At 50.0% G+C, this 16198-nt stretch overlaps 1 protein-coding gene across 1 annotated transcript; it reads right to left on the bottom strand.

The window, feature by feature from the left end:
• Window positions 1-4236: 4236 nt before the first annotated feature.
• On the bottom strand, window positions 4237-15328 carry LOC139055975 (testis-specific serine/threonine-protein kinase 3-like). Its single transcript, XM_070533693.1, has 4 exons — window positions 15123-15328; window positions 13485-13879; window positions 10403-10760; window positions 4237-5121 (listed from the first exon to the last, which is right to left on the bottom strand). The coding sequence occupies exons 1-4, from the start codon at window positions 15239-15241 to the stop codon at window positions 4617-4619; spliced, it is 1377 nt and encodes a 458-aa protein (XP_070389794.1). The 5' UTR covers window positions 15242-15328; the 3' UTR covers window positions 4237-4616.
• Window positions 15329-16198: the final 870 nt, after the last annotated feature.

Below are 16198 nucleotides of genomic sequence, written 5' to 3'. Positions count from 1 at the left end.
CGAGAAGCAACCGGTGCCCCCCTCAGGGGAGCCACAGGCGCGCTCGGGTAAACGTAGGGCCGCGCCCCCAGAGGGGGACGCTGACTCTATGGAGACCGAGTCCAATAACAAGGACTTAGAAAGCATGCAGCGGGCTATTCAGCAGCTCGCTGAAAGCGTGACTGTCCTCCTTAAAAGGATGGCGTCCCTGGAAAGTGCACAGGCCGCGTTAGCTACGGCTAGACAGCCTTCGAGGGAGCCCCGTCGGGCACCTTTACCCGCAAGCGCCGTCCCCGTCAACAAGACGGTGGAATGGCCAATCCAAGGCAATCACCATGGCGGTCAATCCCAATAAGTTGGTTGTGTGGCAGTGGAACTGTGCCAGTTTCCAACGGCGCAAAGCTCCGCTGCAGCAATTCGTTTCGGCACAGGCGGTCAAACCGCACGTAATTCTTTTACAAGAAACTCTCGATGACGCGCCCACCTTCCCGGGATACCGGGTTGTATCGATACGGGAGGAAGGAAAGCGGGGTTTAGCAACCTTGGTCGCACGGAAGTGCTCCTTTCAAGTACACAAATTACAAATTGGCAGAACTAGGGCGGAAATCATTATGGTCGAAATTATCCCTAACAATTGGCTTAAGAGCAGTGTCTTTCTTTTAAACATATACAGCTCGCCGTCGGATCAACGGCAGTCATTCGCCACGATCATGACAAAGGCGGTGGCCCTGAGCAAGGGAGCCCCCATAGTGATAGCGGGTGACTTCAATGCCCCCCACAATGCCTGGGGATACCCCCGCCATTCCACCAAGGGCAATCTCCTTGTCCAGGCAGTTGCTGACTGCTCACTGGAATTGATTACGGATGCTCAATACCCGACGCGAACCGGCACGTCGGTAGTCCGAGACACCACTCCGGACCTGGCGTTCGTCAAGAACGCCCCCGGAGCAGGATGGCAACATTTGCAAGAGAACCTGGGCAGCGACCACTTCATTGTGTAGATTACCCTAACGATTAGCGCAGCCCCTACCAGGGAATTTAAAGTGACGGATTGGGATGCCTTCCGGAAAATACGGAAGGCGGACCAGACCGACTACGATAATCTCGATAGTCTGTTCACAAGACTACAGAAGGACGTACAAGCTGCGACCAAGGTGGTTAAGACCGACCTAAAGGTAGATCGTATGGACGCGCGCCTTGCACACCTCCTAGAAGCCAAAAACTCCATCCTGCACCGCTGGAGAACGCACAGACTCCACCGCCGGCTTCGTAAGAAAATTGCGGAGCTCAATCGTACAATTGAAACTCATTCCATCGAACTGTCCAAACAACAATGGAATGAAGTGTGCTCCTCGGTTGATGGGCAGATGAGAACGGGGGGCAAATGGAACCTGCTCAAACACTTACTCGACGACTCGCAAACCAAAAGCAATCAGAGACTAGCCATCGATCGCATAGTTCATAATCAAAAGGCGGCGGGCGTATTTGAACACGTCCTCTTGCAAGAGTTGGCCGAAAAGTATCTTCCGCTGGGCCACTCCGGTGACGGGGATTATCCTTGTTATCGGGGGGGAGCGGTGGGGGAGCTCGACGCCCCCTTCACGGAATCCGAAATCTGGGAGGTGCTGCAAACGCTCAACGTTCGCTCTGCGCCGGGCCCGGATGGCATCTCCAATAAGCTCCTCCGAAACTTGGACGAACAATCAGTTGCGCTGCTCACCAGGGAGGTCAATAAAATTTGGGAAACGGGCCTCATCCTCGACTCCTGGAAGACAGCCTCAGTGGTGCTCATCCCGAAACCAGGCAAACCTCTTGGGCCGGAGAACATGCGGCCCATCTCGCTCACGTCCTGCGTGGGTAAGGTGGCCGAACATGTCATTCACAACCGTATATCTAGGCATATAGAAAATAATGAGTTATTCCCTCACAACATGGTCGGCTTTCGGCCGGCACTCTCCACACAGGACGTCATGTTACTTATAAAGAGGCAAATCATTGATGTCGACACTAGAGACACTCGGGGCATCCTTGCTCTAGACTTGTCCGAGGCTTTTGATAACATCTCGCACCGGTTCGTACTAGACGCCATCTCAGATCTGGGCCTGGGGCCACGATTCCATGCGTACGTTAGCTCCTTCCTCAGGGATCGCAAGGCCACTGTCAAAATAGGGCAAATCAAATCGAAGGAATTTACATTGGGAGCGAGAGGCACCCCGCAAGGGGCGGTCATCTCTCCCCTACTGTTTAACATCGCCATGAAGGGCCTCTCGGACAGACTGGCCACAGTAAGAGGAACGGGTCACGCCCTCTACGCGGATGATATTACCGTGTGGTGCTTGGGAGGGTCTGACGCTGCAGTTGAGAGTGCGCTCCAAGAGGCGCTCGACATCACAGAACACTTCCTACTAGACACGGGCCTGAGTCTGTCACCAACCAAGTCCGAACTTCTATTGTATAGGCCCACCCGACGGGGGGTTAGGTGCTCCACACCCTTAGATCAAATTCCCATAGCCCTCTATACGAAGGACGGACAACAAATTCACAGAGTGGATACCATCAGGGTCCTCGGACTCTTGCTGGAATCTCGCGGGGGCAACTCACAGACTATAGCCCGCATTACTTCGAAGACGGAGAATATGCTTCGGCTTATCCTCAGGGTCTCGAACCGCAGAGGGGGTTTAAGCGAGAGCAATCTACTCAGACTCTACCACGCGTTTCTGATGAGCCACGTTAACTATGTAGCCTCCGCGTTGCGCTGGTCTAAAGGGGATGAGGCCAAAATCGACGCCCTCATGCGCAAAAGCATCAAGCGCGTGCTGGGTTTACCACTCACTACCAGCACCGCGCGTCTCATGCAACTAGGCATGCACAACACCCTATCAGAGGTGATCGAGGCCCAACGAGTGGCTCAAATAATTCGACTATCATCATCGCGAGCGGGGAGACGCATCCTCGAATCCATTGGATGCGGTCACCAGGAAATCACGGAGCGCAACGTGACCCTATCACCCATGGTCCGAGATACGTTCAAGGTAGATCCCATGCCAGGTAACGTCCACCCTCAATACAATGTAGGGCGCCGGGTAGCCAGGGCTCGTTCCCTGTTAAAAGCGGCTGCTGCCACTCCGAATCTGGCATGTTTCGTTGATGCCGCCCAGTACGAGTGCTCTGATCACTATGCCGTAGTTTCGGTTGACTGTAATGGCACTCTCATTAATTCAGCATCCGTGCGGAAGGTTTCTTCAACAGTAGCCGAGCAAGTTGCTATAGCTATAGCACTGAGGGACCCTCTACGTTCCAATATCTTTACAGACTCCAGATCGGCAGCCCGAGCTTTCGCCTCCGGCTCGATCTCAAAGGAGGCGGCGGCCATCCTCGGCAGCGAGGGGGCTGCTGGTTTTCATAGCATCAAATGGTTCCCGGCCCATATGGGAATCAATGTACACTCTGAGCTTGTTAACGCCAATGAGTTGGCCCATGACTGTGCGCGAGGTCTTACACACCGCGGCGGTTCAGGTGGACTCACGGGCGGCGACTTAGGGCTGTATAGGGATTCGCTTCTCACCTTCCACGAAGTCTTGACACATTATCAACTTGCTCGGCGGGCCTTTCCGCTACCACACCCTAAACTTAATAGACCACAATCGTCGGCGTTTCGCATGCTTCAGACGGGGTCATTTCCCTCCAGGGGCAGATTCAGTCACTTCGCGCCTAACGTAGAACCCCACTGTCCAGACTGTGGGGAGGCGTACTGCTCCTTGTCCCATATGCTCTGGCAATGCTCTGCGTTACGCAGCTCATCGCTAACCACTCTAACCGACTGGGAGGCAGCCCTTAAGAGCGGCGACCTCTCAGAGCAACTACGGGCTGTCCAGAGGGCCTGCGACAGGGCGGAGGACCACGATCTTCCGACCCCGACGTGGGTGCGGCCCGCGACGGCTACGGGGACTCCCTGAAAAGGGGGGTACCCTAACGCCGGTTCCTCAGGACCATTAATAAAGTTCTTTGTCTGTCTGTCTGTCTCTCTCTCCGCTGATTCCTCGGGGACTGTAAACAGCAAACGTGATCGCACAGTTGAGCTAATATTACCTATAACAAGGCTCTAAGATTGCATCAGGCGTTCCACTTTGCGATTTGTACGGCAACCATTCCGTTTTCAATTAATGTGTCCTCTATAGTAGCAAATAGCCGAAGGCTTTATAATTTGCGCTGGTGCGAAATTTTTATTTGAGGCCAAAGTAAATCGTGGAACGAGGATTCTACAATACACGTCGTTTACTAAACCCCCCTCCGCCCACCAGATATTCAACACAGAACGATTCCGTCATCGTCCCGAGAAAGCGGTAGGTCGAGTGAAAAGCGTTCCCCATCGCGGAGGTATAATTAACGGTATGCACAGCACGCGACAACCAAATTTCACACCGTTGCCAAAAAATATCCATAATTTCGTCCAGGCATCGCGTTCTTCCTCATTTTTTTCTTCTTTAACCGTACGTACCGCGCTCTAAGCACGGGTATTGGGCACGCCGCGACTATACGTTGCTCTTTATACACTTCCCAGTAGCGTTGGCGCACAACGTTGGTCCTCTCGGAACACTCCATTGGTGCTGCTGGGCGTAGGGAAGAAACGCCTCGACCTAAACGTAGGACCCCGACGAGCTGCTGGACACCGAGATTGAGCAGCGCGGTGTGGCCACGTTTATGTTCAGGTTGCCGCCCGAGCGACGCCTTCGGGGCGGCATGCCCATCATGGGCGCTCCCTGCATGGGGAACATTCCCGCTCCGGCCATGGGTGACATGTATCCCGTCCCCGCCATCATGCCCATGTTTCCGTACATTCCCATGGCGTCATATCCGCCACCCATCGGGGGTGGGACCACGTGCGTGTTGACGACCGCGTGACCATGGCGCATGGGCTGCTGGAAGATCGGGTTCGGCATGTACTGCATGCCCGGCTGCCCCCAGCCGATGGGGCCTTCGTCCGTGTTGCAGGCCAGCGTTGTCTTGCTGTAGTAGCCGGGCGAGTCGTCGTGCTCCCGGTATCGCAGCATGCTCACGTCAGACTGGGCGTCCCGCAACCCGGCGCTGCTCCCGTCGCTCCCCTTCCGCCCCAGCTCGCTCAATTTGCTGTCCTTCATGTGCCTGCGAGTGTTGCGACACACGCATCATCCGGGTGAAAACATGAACGTTGCAGTACAGCGGCGAAAAAAGTGCGAGAGCTGAAGACAAGGGATGGCGGAGTGCAAAAAACTTTCATACACTGTGCTTTTGATACGCCGCAATGAGCCCCGTGTGGGCATAATTTTCTTTGATTTATACGCGCGCTTGTGCGCTTCTGTGCGTGCGTGCCTGCGTGATATGCACCCTGTTTGGTTACATAAAACATTGGGCCAGTAAACTTGCCTATCATCAACGTTTTTGTTAACTTTATCGGAAATAGTCATTTCATACCATTGCACCAAGTCGCGTATACGGAAAACATATCCCGTAGGCGCCGGGGGGATCAGAGCTGCGCGCCTATTGGCTCTCGCTACAGGCAACTTCCGCTACAATGGCAGCACCCAGGGACGCTGCCTCCGACGTTGCCTACGAGATTTAAGTTTGTTTACGCTCCGACGCTGAGCTGCCGCGCCGGCGAATGCGATGCAGCTCTATGATGCAGCAGTAGGCACTGACGCCCATTTGGTAATAGGAACCCGCATCACTTGCATTATGGTGTATCCGAGGCACGTGAAGCAACTTGAAATGCTTCAAGAAGCTCCAGTGGAACGTTGCGCAAGGGTTGTGTGCAGGCCTTTGACAACACTACGCCTCGCTTCCGAAAGCCGCGTCGCTCTGTTTTCAACGACGCTGAAAAAGCATTCATGCGGAAAGCGGAAACGCGCCACAGCCATAAGGAAGAAGACGGCGGCATGATCATGGAGCCAGTGTTGGTGCCACAACAATAACGACGACACGGTAATTTTTTGTTGCAGTTCAAAGTGCCTTTTTTCGAGAACGCTAGTGCGATCAGGTAAGACTTAACGCCGCATACGTTACGCGGAGCGCGCACTTGTCCAAAATAATTCGACGCCGCACAGAGTGCATGCCACGCAGAATGAGAAGCGCGCATATATTTGCAGGTGTGCGTCCATAAGCCTTGAAAGCGTGCTTGAAACCATAAGCACTTTCCTGCTGCCGCGTGTGCGGCTTAGCTCTGACGCCCGATTCTTCGTGGGATATGATTTTCTTATACCCGCTATGCGTGAAGAAAAAGCGCGTGGCAACCACACAATTGTCTCGCCTCTTATCGGAATAAAGCGTAGACCAAGGGGGAAACTCTACTAAAATACCGAGCTTGCTGCGATTCCTCAGCTATGAAAAAAAAATTATTAGAAAACGGTAATTTATGATGGCTTCAACGCACCGCATTTTTTCTAATGCGGCGAAGCATTCAGTGTATTGCAATGAAGCGAATTAGAATTTGCGCGCATACGCAGTGTAAGTAAGACTATTATAAAAGCGGGAAACTTCACTGGGCCACGGTCTGGCCTTTATTATTATCTCAGTTGCTCACCTGAGGCCTCCGCGCTGAAGCATGCAGTGTCTTGCAGTGAAGCGAAGTGCGAATTTGCGCGCTTACGAAGCGTAAGAAACATGTTATAAAAACTGGAAACACAACTGGGCCATGGTTGTAGTCATTATTATTATCTTAGCTACGCACCTGAAGCATTATTTATTATTTTTTATTATTCTTCTTATTATTTATTATTCGTATTATTTTTCTTTTCGCTTGATATACAGTTTCACCGCAGTACCTATAAGTATTGTGGAGAAGCTTTTTAAATCACATTCGTCATCACGAAATGCATATAAAGTCCTGCTTACACTGCGTATGCGCACCAATTCTCACTCGCTTCACTGCAATACATTAAATGCTCCACGGCATTACAAAGATGCCGTGCGTTGAAGCTATTATAAATTACTGTTTTCCTTTTTTTTCCTAACTGAAGAATCGCAGCAAGCTCGTTGTTTTAGTAGAGGTTCCCCCTTGGTCTACGCTTTATTCCAAAAAGAGGCAAGACAATTGCGTGTTGGCCACGCGCTTTTCCTTCACGCATAGCAGGTATAAGAAAATCATATCCAACGGAGAATCCCACGCGTGGCAGCAGGAAAGTGCTTATGGTTTCAAGCACGCTTTCAAGGCTTATGGACGCACACCTGCAAATATATGCGCGCTTCTCATTCTGCATGGCATGCACTCTGTGCGGCGTCGAATTATTTTGGACAAGTGCACGCTCCACGTAACGTATGCGGTGTTAAGTCTTACCTGATCGCACTTTTGAACTGCAACAAAAACTTACCGTACCGTCGTTATTGCTGTGGCCTCAGCAAATGGCTCCGTGATCATGCCGCCGCCTTCTTCCTTTTCGATGTGGCGCGTGTCCACTTTCCGCATGAATGCTTTTTCCAGCGACATGGAAAACGGGGCAACGCGGTTTTCGGCAGCGAGGCGTGATGTAGTCAATGGCCTGCACACCACCCTTGCGTAACGTTGCACAGGCGTTTCTTGAAGCATTTCAAGTTGCTTCACGCGCCTCGGATGCACCACAATGCAAGTGATGCGTGCTCCTAACACCAAATGGGATTCAGTGCCCACCGCTGCATCGCGTTCACCGCGGCGGCAGCCCAGCGTCGGAGCGTAAACAAACTTAAATCTCGGAGGCAACGTCGGAGGCCTCGTCCCTGGGTGCCACCATGCTAGCGGAAGTGGCCTGTGGCGAGAGCCAATAGGCACGCAGCTCTGATCCCCTGGCGCCTACGAAATATGTTTTCCGTATACGCCACCCTGTCCCGAAATTGCATTATGTTTATTAGATTGCGATGGCAATTACATGAAAACTTCAGGCGCATGTCCGTCGTCGCCGTCGTCGTGATGTTTCGTATAAATTCCACGTGCGATAAAATCGTGGTCACGTGCCGTATTCTGTAGTTGCGAGGGTGAGCCGAGGATGGTGGCTCGATCTCACGCGCGCAAGAGAGGAAGCGCGTCTTCCATCGCGCGCAAGACACCGGGAGATACGGGTGCGGTTCTACTGCGGCGGCGGCTGAGCACCGCCGAGCGGGCCTAATCTTGAAAACGATCTGCGATGGGTACAGAGTCTAGGCGCGCCGAGGCCTGTTTGGGTCGTGCGCGCTGTGTTCTGGCCGCTTAGTTCGCGTTAAAACGAGAAGAGCACGAAGGTCAATTCGCTCGTTGCTGCTGCCGCACTTCCTCACTCAAGCGTTTTTCACAGCGAGTGCGCGCGCTCATCGAGTGAGATGTGTTCATGTTTGCCTGTGCGCGTGTGACACTATACTTGCTAATTTAGTTAGTAAGCGAATGTTTACAAGCTTATGAGGCTGCCAAATCTATCATCCTTACTGGGTATAGCTGTCTAATAATAATTTGCTATTGCAATCGATGCTGCGCGTTTCGGCCGAAACTGCGGTATTTTTTATTTCATTTATATTTTTTGTTGGAAATTTTCCTATTTTAGTGTAACATTTCTCTGAATTGGAAGTTGTATCTTTTCGTGTGCATTGTATTCTAACAGTTGCATGACTTTTTATTCTCTTTCGTGCTTGAATCTGCACAACGCCCACAGATATTACACACACACACACACACACACACACACACACACACACACACACACACACACACACACACACACACACACGCACACACACACACACACACATATATATATATATATATATATATATATATATATATATAGAGAGAGAGAGAGAGAGAGAGGGGGAGGGAGAGGGAGAGAGAGAGAGAATTGACTTTAGCACATTTAACACAACAGACATAAAAAATGAAGAAGACATATTCACAAGCACTACATTGAAGAAAACCGCGGCACTTACTGCGTAATACAGGTAACTCAATGTCTCATATATTGCGAGTTTCTTAATAATGCGCTGCTATATAATAACAGCAAAGTTAGTTAATATCGCTCTCTGCAAGCTGCTTCTGTAAACAGAGATCAACTTCGGTGAAACTTCAGGCGCGTACTCAGTTCTTGCACACTGCACATTTTTTTTCACAACATGGGCATGAAATAACGCGCAAGCACACAAACACGACATATGTCATTGCGATACACGGATGCACGTCATTCAATACAGCAATAACAAGCACGGCAAAGTCGCAACGTCCCGGAATGGTGTGAGTGGTGTCAGCGGTGTGCGCCGCTTAAATGTCTCACTCTTATATAGCCGTCATCCCTCGGACGCCAGTTGAAACAACTGAGGGGGGGCACGTATGTGTGTTCTTTCTCGCGAATAGCTCGAGAAAGCTGTATATTGTATTTCTCTAACCGATTGTCCACAATCATGCACGCGTTCAAGGAAGTGGCATAGGACTGTTAGCTCGGCGCCATCAAATTAATTGAGCGTCGTGACAATAACGCTTTAAGATTTTCAGCAGACGAAATGCCAGGATGCAAGTTTACCAGTTGAACACCCGCATCTATTATGGGAGCTAGTGTCGCGAAGCCAAGAGGCTAGTATAAAGTTAATGTGCAGCAGACAAAGTTATAGTAAATGAAAAGTCACATTTCTTTTTCTAGGTGTATTTGGTGTGTTTCTTCTTCTGTGTTAAATAACTGACGGCTGATAAGCGATTAACTAAGTCCGACTGGATGCTTTCAAAAACTCAAAATCTATCACGTCCCGGATAGCTACATTAACAGCGTGTCGCCATGCGTCTTTCATTATTTATTTATTTATTTATTTATTTATTTATTTATTTATTTATTTATTTATTTATTTATTTATTTATTTATTTATTTATGAAACCTCAAAGGTTCCAAAACGGGACATCACGATCTGTTGCGTCTTTACTGACTGTTCTAGTAGTACTGCAGAAGTGGAAAGCGGAGCTAAACTTATACGCCAACTGCAACGAAGTTTCACTTTTGCTAAATATCTTAGAAACGAGCAGTATACACCCCTAGAGCAATCTTGGCAAACCCGCTGGGCTGGTAATTGCAATCTTTATTTTTTTTTTCTGGTTAGCAAGCGTTAAGGAACACTTAAGCAGACCTCGCGTGCACCTGATGGTTGTCGCCAAGACTTAAGTCTATCGACAACCATCAGGCTCTTCGGCATGCATCACTTCCGGCGAGCGGATAATGGCGACGTCGTTTTCGTAACTTTTTTTTTGCAGTTTCGGTATCAAAAAAGCGGCTATTTCTGCGAGCTTCTAAAAGCGAAGTTATCCCTGGTGTTTCAAACGTAAAATTTCGCATGGAGGCTTCACTGTAGCGACAGTATCTCAAAACTACGCTTTTTACCCGCTCCAAAAATTTCGGGTGGCAGTTGGCCGCTAACGCTTTCCTGTTATGGCGTATCCCTCGAGCAAAAGAACGCGCGCGGCGGCGCCACTGACTTGAGCTTCCGCTTGATCCTCTCCTTGCGCATCCACGGGTGCTTCATGGCGCGGGGCACGGAGCAGCGGTACAGCACGTACGGCTCGAGCAGGTGCCTGATGAGGTTGCGGCACATCTTGGTGAGGCCGTACGAGGCCGGGAAGCTGATCTGGCGGCTCATCTGGGCGCGCACCTGCTGGAACGGGTTGGTGTCGTCGAAGGGCAGCTGGCCGCACACCATGATGTAGAGGATCACCCCGAGGCTCCACGAGTCGTAGCGCTTGGGCCGGTACGGGATGTTCTGGATCACCTCGGGCGCCGCGTACGCCGCGCTGCCGCAGAACGTCCGGCTCAGGACCTTGCGATTGTTCGCGTTGTCTGCGCCGCCAATGGTGGTGGTGGTGGTGGTGTCGAAACGCAAGCAGTGCGCAAGCAACCAAGAGCACGGAGAGAAGAAACTCTGTACACGCACAATCAAGGGTGCCGGCACGAAATATTTTTCGTTCTGGTTATAGTTTCGTTCCACTGAAAAACGTTCCGTTTCTGTTATGCTCCGGAACGAAAAAAACAAAGGATGATCCGTAACGGTTCGTAATGGTTTTGGTTCGCATGAAAAAATTTTCTAAGCAAGGCAAAGATAAAGCTTTTTCTTACTTATTATTTCTTAATAAGCGAAGATTTACTTTATTATTTCGCAGTAAGATATTTGTTTTTCTCAATAAGTGAATTATGAATTCTGAGATCATGCTCAGTGCCTTTAGTCAAGCCACTGAGCATCATCTCAGAAGCAGCACGTCATCGAGTGTACTCGGCGAAATGAGAGACCGCTGTTGTGATAAAACGAACTCAAACGAACATAAATGAACGATAAAACTTCGGTAACAAAGCGTTGATACCCGTAGAAAACGAAACAATAAGCTCTTAAGCGCGCAACCCCTGAGTATTGCAACTATGCCGATTTGACAGTGCACCGAGCGACAGGCTTTGATTAGGGCCTGCGCTCGACCTGCTATCGCTTGCACTATCCCTGCCTGAGATAAACGCGCTAATTCTGACGTTGCCTGAAGTCCGTTGTTTCGGATTGCCGACTTTCCCCTTGAATCGAAAACCGAATAAAAAATATTTGTTTCACTTCGAAACAAACTAATAAATAACGTTTCGGTTACGTTTTCGTTTCGGCCAAAAATATTTTTTTTTCATTCTTCATTTTGGTTTTTTGTTCTATTCCGACACACTGCATACATTCAATCAGCATATGTTCAAATGCGAACAATTCTGAAACGACACTCCAATGCGTGGTTGCCGATTCTAAGTTCCATTGCACATATATAAGAGCGGCTTGCCTGAGGCCACGAAACGTACATTTGGGACTATAGTACTTCCTATAAACCGGACCCGCCGTGGTTGCTCAGTGGCTGTGGTGTTAGGCTGCTGAGCACGAGGTCGCGGGATCGAATCCCGGCCACGGCGGCCGCATTTCGATGGGGGCGAAATGCGAAAACACCCGTGTACTTAGATTTAGGTGCACGTTAAAGAACCCCAGGTGGTCAAAATTTCCGGAGTCCCCCACTACGGCGTGCCTCATAATCAGAAAGTGGTTTTGGCACGTAAAATCCCATATGAAAAAAAAAACCGGCTACACAGCGATTACACATCGCGCATCCACGTAATTGCGCGTGAAACGTGTTTCAATCGGTTCGTCCCTGTTCACATTTCATTTTATGCGGCATGGTATACATAAGCGCACCGTGGTATGCGTTATCCATCTGACAGATTTTGGTACACAGTAAAACCGCTATAGCGCGACAGTTTTCACTTACGTTTAACAAAGTGTGGAGGTGCAAAAAATATATACGCGCGACGCAATCGAAAAATAATCTTGCATGAAAGGAAATGCGATAAGAGCCTTCATATGTAAGGATGTGCTTATGTAGTTTTGACATGTCTGCGCCGACATAAAGCGCGCACAGAATACGGACGAAGTGCAAGAATATTCTTTAAGACAAGTTGATATTCAGTGCTTGTGTCATACCATATATTATTCTAAGCGGCGACAGCTTACAAAACACGATTGCAGCTCTGCTCCTACTTTATACGGACCTCGCCCAACCAAAACCTGAAGCGACCGCTTGTTCCGTTACTTCAGCCTGTTGCGCGCTGCCATTTCTCTACGGGAGAGAACTAATACAACAGCGCTGTACAGACATAACAGGCATTGGCTTGTGTCCATCTGTTTTAATCCTTGTATCTGCAGCGCACTGTTTACCACGTTTAACGTGGTAACAAATAACCCAAACTAGAAACCGTTGTCATCTCTTGACATGTTGCGGAGTTAAGAAAATAGACCACTCGGGCCATCTATCGAACAACAGCGCCGAGCGCTTCCGGTACAAAATGAGTAGCATTTTACAAAAATCGTCAACTTTGCAGGATGGCTGCATTACTATTAATTTCAATGCCCAACGGTGCAAACAACCTCGTTATTTCGTTCCTCTACATGCGAAGTTCGACCTCCTCGGGAGTTTGAATTTCGCGGGAACGTCTCGATCAGGTTGAAAGTTGCTTAGCAGGAGAGTGCTACTAATATCAAATGCCTAGGGCCGGATCGAACCCGTGATCTGGTGCTTAGTAGCTCAATGCCGTAGCCGCTAAATCACCGCAGATGGGTGACCGCAGGTCTATATATGAACGGCATTGCTATTCTGCGTGCGCGCTTTTGAGTTACGAGTTCATTTTCCAACAGGGAGTGAAACGCTTGTGCGACATCTTAGAACACAGCAGTTCGTGTTTGACGCCTGGCAGAAGAAAAAAAAAGGGATCTCTTGCGTTTGTCCGCTCCTTTTTGCCCCATTTCCTATTCCCTTTTGTCCTACTTCTGTCTAAGATGTCAAACGAGCCTTGTCCTGTTCGTACTTTAAATGTTACTCTTGTATACGAAGTACGTCGAGGAAGGCTGCATGAGTAAAGTTGCTTCATATGAGCAGGTTGACCCATCGCCACGCCCCACACATTAAGGACAGCTTGCAGACAGCGAGCACGCCAAGCACATACAACACCCAGGGAACGCGCTGACAAAACGAACGGAGAGAAGTGTCTGCTTACGGGTGTTTCGGGCGAACGAGAAGTCTGCCAACTTGACCTGTCGTTTAGGGCTAAGCAGAATATTCTCGCACTTGAGGTCCCGGTGGACGATGTTCTGCCGGTGCAAGTAGGCGACCGCGTCGCAGATCTGCTCGAAGTAGTGGAACGCCTTGCTCTCAGAGAAGCGGCCGTCGTTGGTGATCTTGAGCAGCAGGTCGCCCTGCGTGGCCAGCTCCATGACGATGAACACCTTGCGCTTGATCTCGAGCACGTCGAAGACGCGGATGATGTTCGGGTGCTTCAGCTTTGGGATGATGGCCAGCTCGCGCGGAAGGAAGTGGAACACGTACTCCCGCGGTGCCAGATGCCGCGGGATGATTTTAACCGCATAACGCTGGTCGCCCTTAACGCCAATCCTGCACGAAGATTTACGGCATCCGATATGCCACCTCGCGGTGCAGTCACCATCACGAGCCCAGTTTATGTGTACTAAAAGAAGGAAAGTCTCTCCGGGCGGCCGATCCTACCCTGCATGACTGCAAGTTTCCATCTATGGCGTTGCGCTGCTAAGCACGAAGTCGCGGGTTCGAATCCCGGCCACGACGACCGCATTTCGCCCCGGCCCCGGCCGGGGCGAAATGCGAAAACACCCGTGTACTTAGATTTAGGTGCACGCTAAGGAATCCCAGGTGATCCAAATTTCCGGCGTCCCCCACTACGGCGTGCCTCATAACCAGATTGTGGTTTTGACACATAAAACGCAATAATTTAATTATATATTTTATTTTTGAATTTTTCTATTGTGTCACGCCATCTAATTTTCTGACGTCTTTGACAGAGTTTCCTTCCCTTAGCACAAATTGTCTTCGAAGTTTTAAAACCACCGGCTGCCAGCATACAGCAGATAATCGTGGTGCACTATCGAACCTAAAGCGACATGACGCGGACACCGGCAAATAACAGAATATTCTGGCGTACTCACACACTCTGTAAACGACGCGTGCAATCGGCGCTAATGTGTGCAACATCCATGGCGCGGTAAGCCGCGTTCAATTTCGCAGCTGCATTATGACGCGCAATTATCCGGGAGAGCTTGAACGTACACTGTTTTTGTGGCAGCAGAGAAAGCTTTGCCTAAGTCAGCGAAAAATGGTTAACACCAGTTGAGCAGATATGCGTCGACATGGTAGCCTATAAGATTAATCAGCCTCACACAACGCACCTACGCGAGTCGTAAGAGAATTATGGGCATCAGCTCATAGTGACTGGTATAGGTTCCTGTCAACAATTTAGGTGTCGTGTCAGGGAACCACGTCATGGCCTGTCACCATAGTGCCATGACGGAAACGTGCAAGTTCTACGCCAGTGTTCTATATCATAAAATGTAAGCATTCACCACACTAGCAATCGGTCTTCACCGGCTGTCACTCTCTGCCGACGAAAAGTTCCGTTCCTATTACATACCGTACGCCTAAAGTGACCTGCGAAAGCGATTCGGAACTCTGCCGAGAAGTGGCGAATCGCGGCTATCGGCGTACACAGTGCGAGACGTCACAGTTCACCAGACGGAATGCACACGTCTCACCTCTGTGTGCCGCACACACCTTGTTACTATTCTACCGCTGCTATAGGTATACCGCCGGTCCGCACATGGCTCACCTGACTTTCGAGTAGGTGCCCTGGCCGATCTCGCGGCCCAAGATGTAGCCGGCGAGGGCGAGGAACTGCTTGGAGGTGGTGGCTCTGACGGCGGGCGGGCTCGGAGACTTCGCGGCCATGCCGCCGGAGTCTCGGCGCAGCTCCGCTCAGCTCCGCGGGGGCGCCGCCATAACAGCTTCGTCCTCGTCGCCGTGCCCGCAAGGCACTATCATCACCGTCATCTTTGGAAGCGATTCGCTAGTGCACCATTTTTTGCAACCGATTAAATGATTACTTACTGGACTGTCGGCGCTGTTCCTCCCTGAGGAAGAGGACCTCGCATATCACTGCGCGACAGCACGGTTTGCCATTGAAATCTGTGTTGTTGTCCATCCCGGACTTGGGGTTGCGACACTCACTCGGGGATCTATGCACCGCCATAGAAAAATTTATTTGTCAATCCAGTAGATTTCATTGTTAATCGCATGGAACCTGGTGGTGGTAACAACTTTATTGAGATTCTGCTCAGTTATCTGGCAGGCCCGAGTCCTAGGATGACATTTGATGCTTCTCTCGTTGTCTTCCTTTTTGTGTGTACTATCACAATGGCTGCTGACGAAAGCATTTCTGTATTCTAATTGCCTTCGCTTGGTATAGTACTCCATGGTATAGTACTCATTGGTACTACATATAATTGAAGATCTTTAAACTTATACCCCGACCCATTTGTAAGATCCACCCGATTATTGGAAAATCCACCAGAGCGGGTAGGTGCCAACGGCTCTAAAGTCATCATCATCATCAATGCGATCGTAATTCTGCTGCATACGGAATACCCAACCATGCCTTAATGAGTAAAGCGTCTGAATGTAGTACAACGGACAAAGAAATATCGGACTTCGGGACTTTCGCCTCGCTGGACATTCGTGCTTAGGACTCCAGGACATTCGGGCGTGGAGTGCTGCTGGGCATGAGTTCACGGCGGCTATGTTTCGAATCATACATAGTCATACGTTAATTTTCGGTTACCAGAATTTTCAGTACACAATGCGTCCATGGAGCGTTAGATTCCGCCCCGAATCAATCCAGTTACTGAC

The sequence above is a fragment of the Dermacentor albipictus genome, chromosome 2, assembly GCF_038994185.2.
Source record: "Dermacentor albipictus isolate Rhodes 1998 colony chromosome 2, USDA_Dalb.pri_finalv2, whole genome shotgun sequence".
Taxonomy (NCBI): domain Eukaryota; kingdom Metazoa; phylum Arthropoda; class Arachnida; order Ixodida; family Ixodidae; genus Dermacentor; species Dermacentor albipictus.
Note: the sequence above shows the minus strand (reverse complement) of the source record. Positions and strands in the feature narration are given on the sequence as shown.

What these genes read in the sequence shown, in the direction of transcription:
- LOC139055975 (XM_070533693.1), bottom strand. Translation starts at nt 15,241, where the DNA reads ATGGCCGCGAAGTCTCCGAGCCCGCCCGCCGTCAGAGCCACCACCTCC. An exon ending in CTCGTTCGCCCGAAACACCC is followed by an intron (nt 10,761 to 13,484) that starts GTAAGCAGACAC and finishes TTGGCGGCGCAG; the next exon opens with ACAACGCGAACAATCGCAAG. An exon ending in AGGATCAAGCGGAAGCTCAA is followed by an intron (nt 5,122 to 10,402) that starts GTCAGTGGCGCC and finishes CAACACTCGCAG; the next exon opens with GCACATGAAGGACAGCAAAT.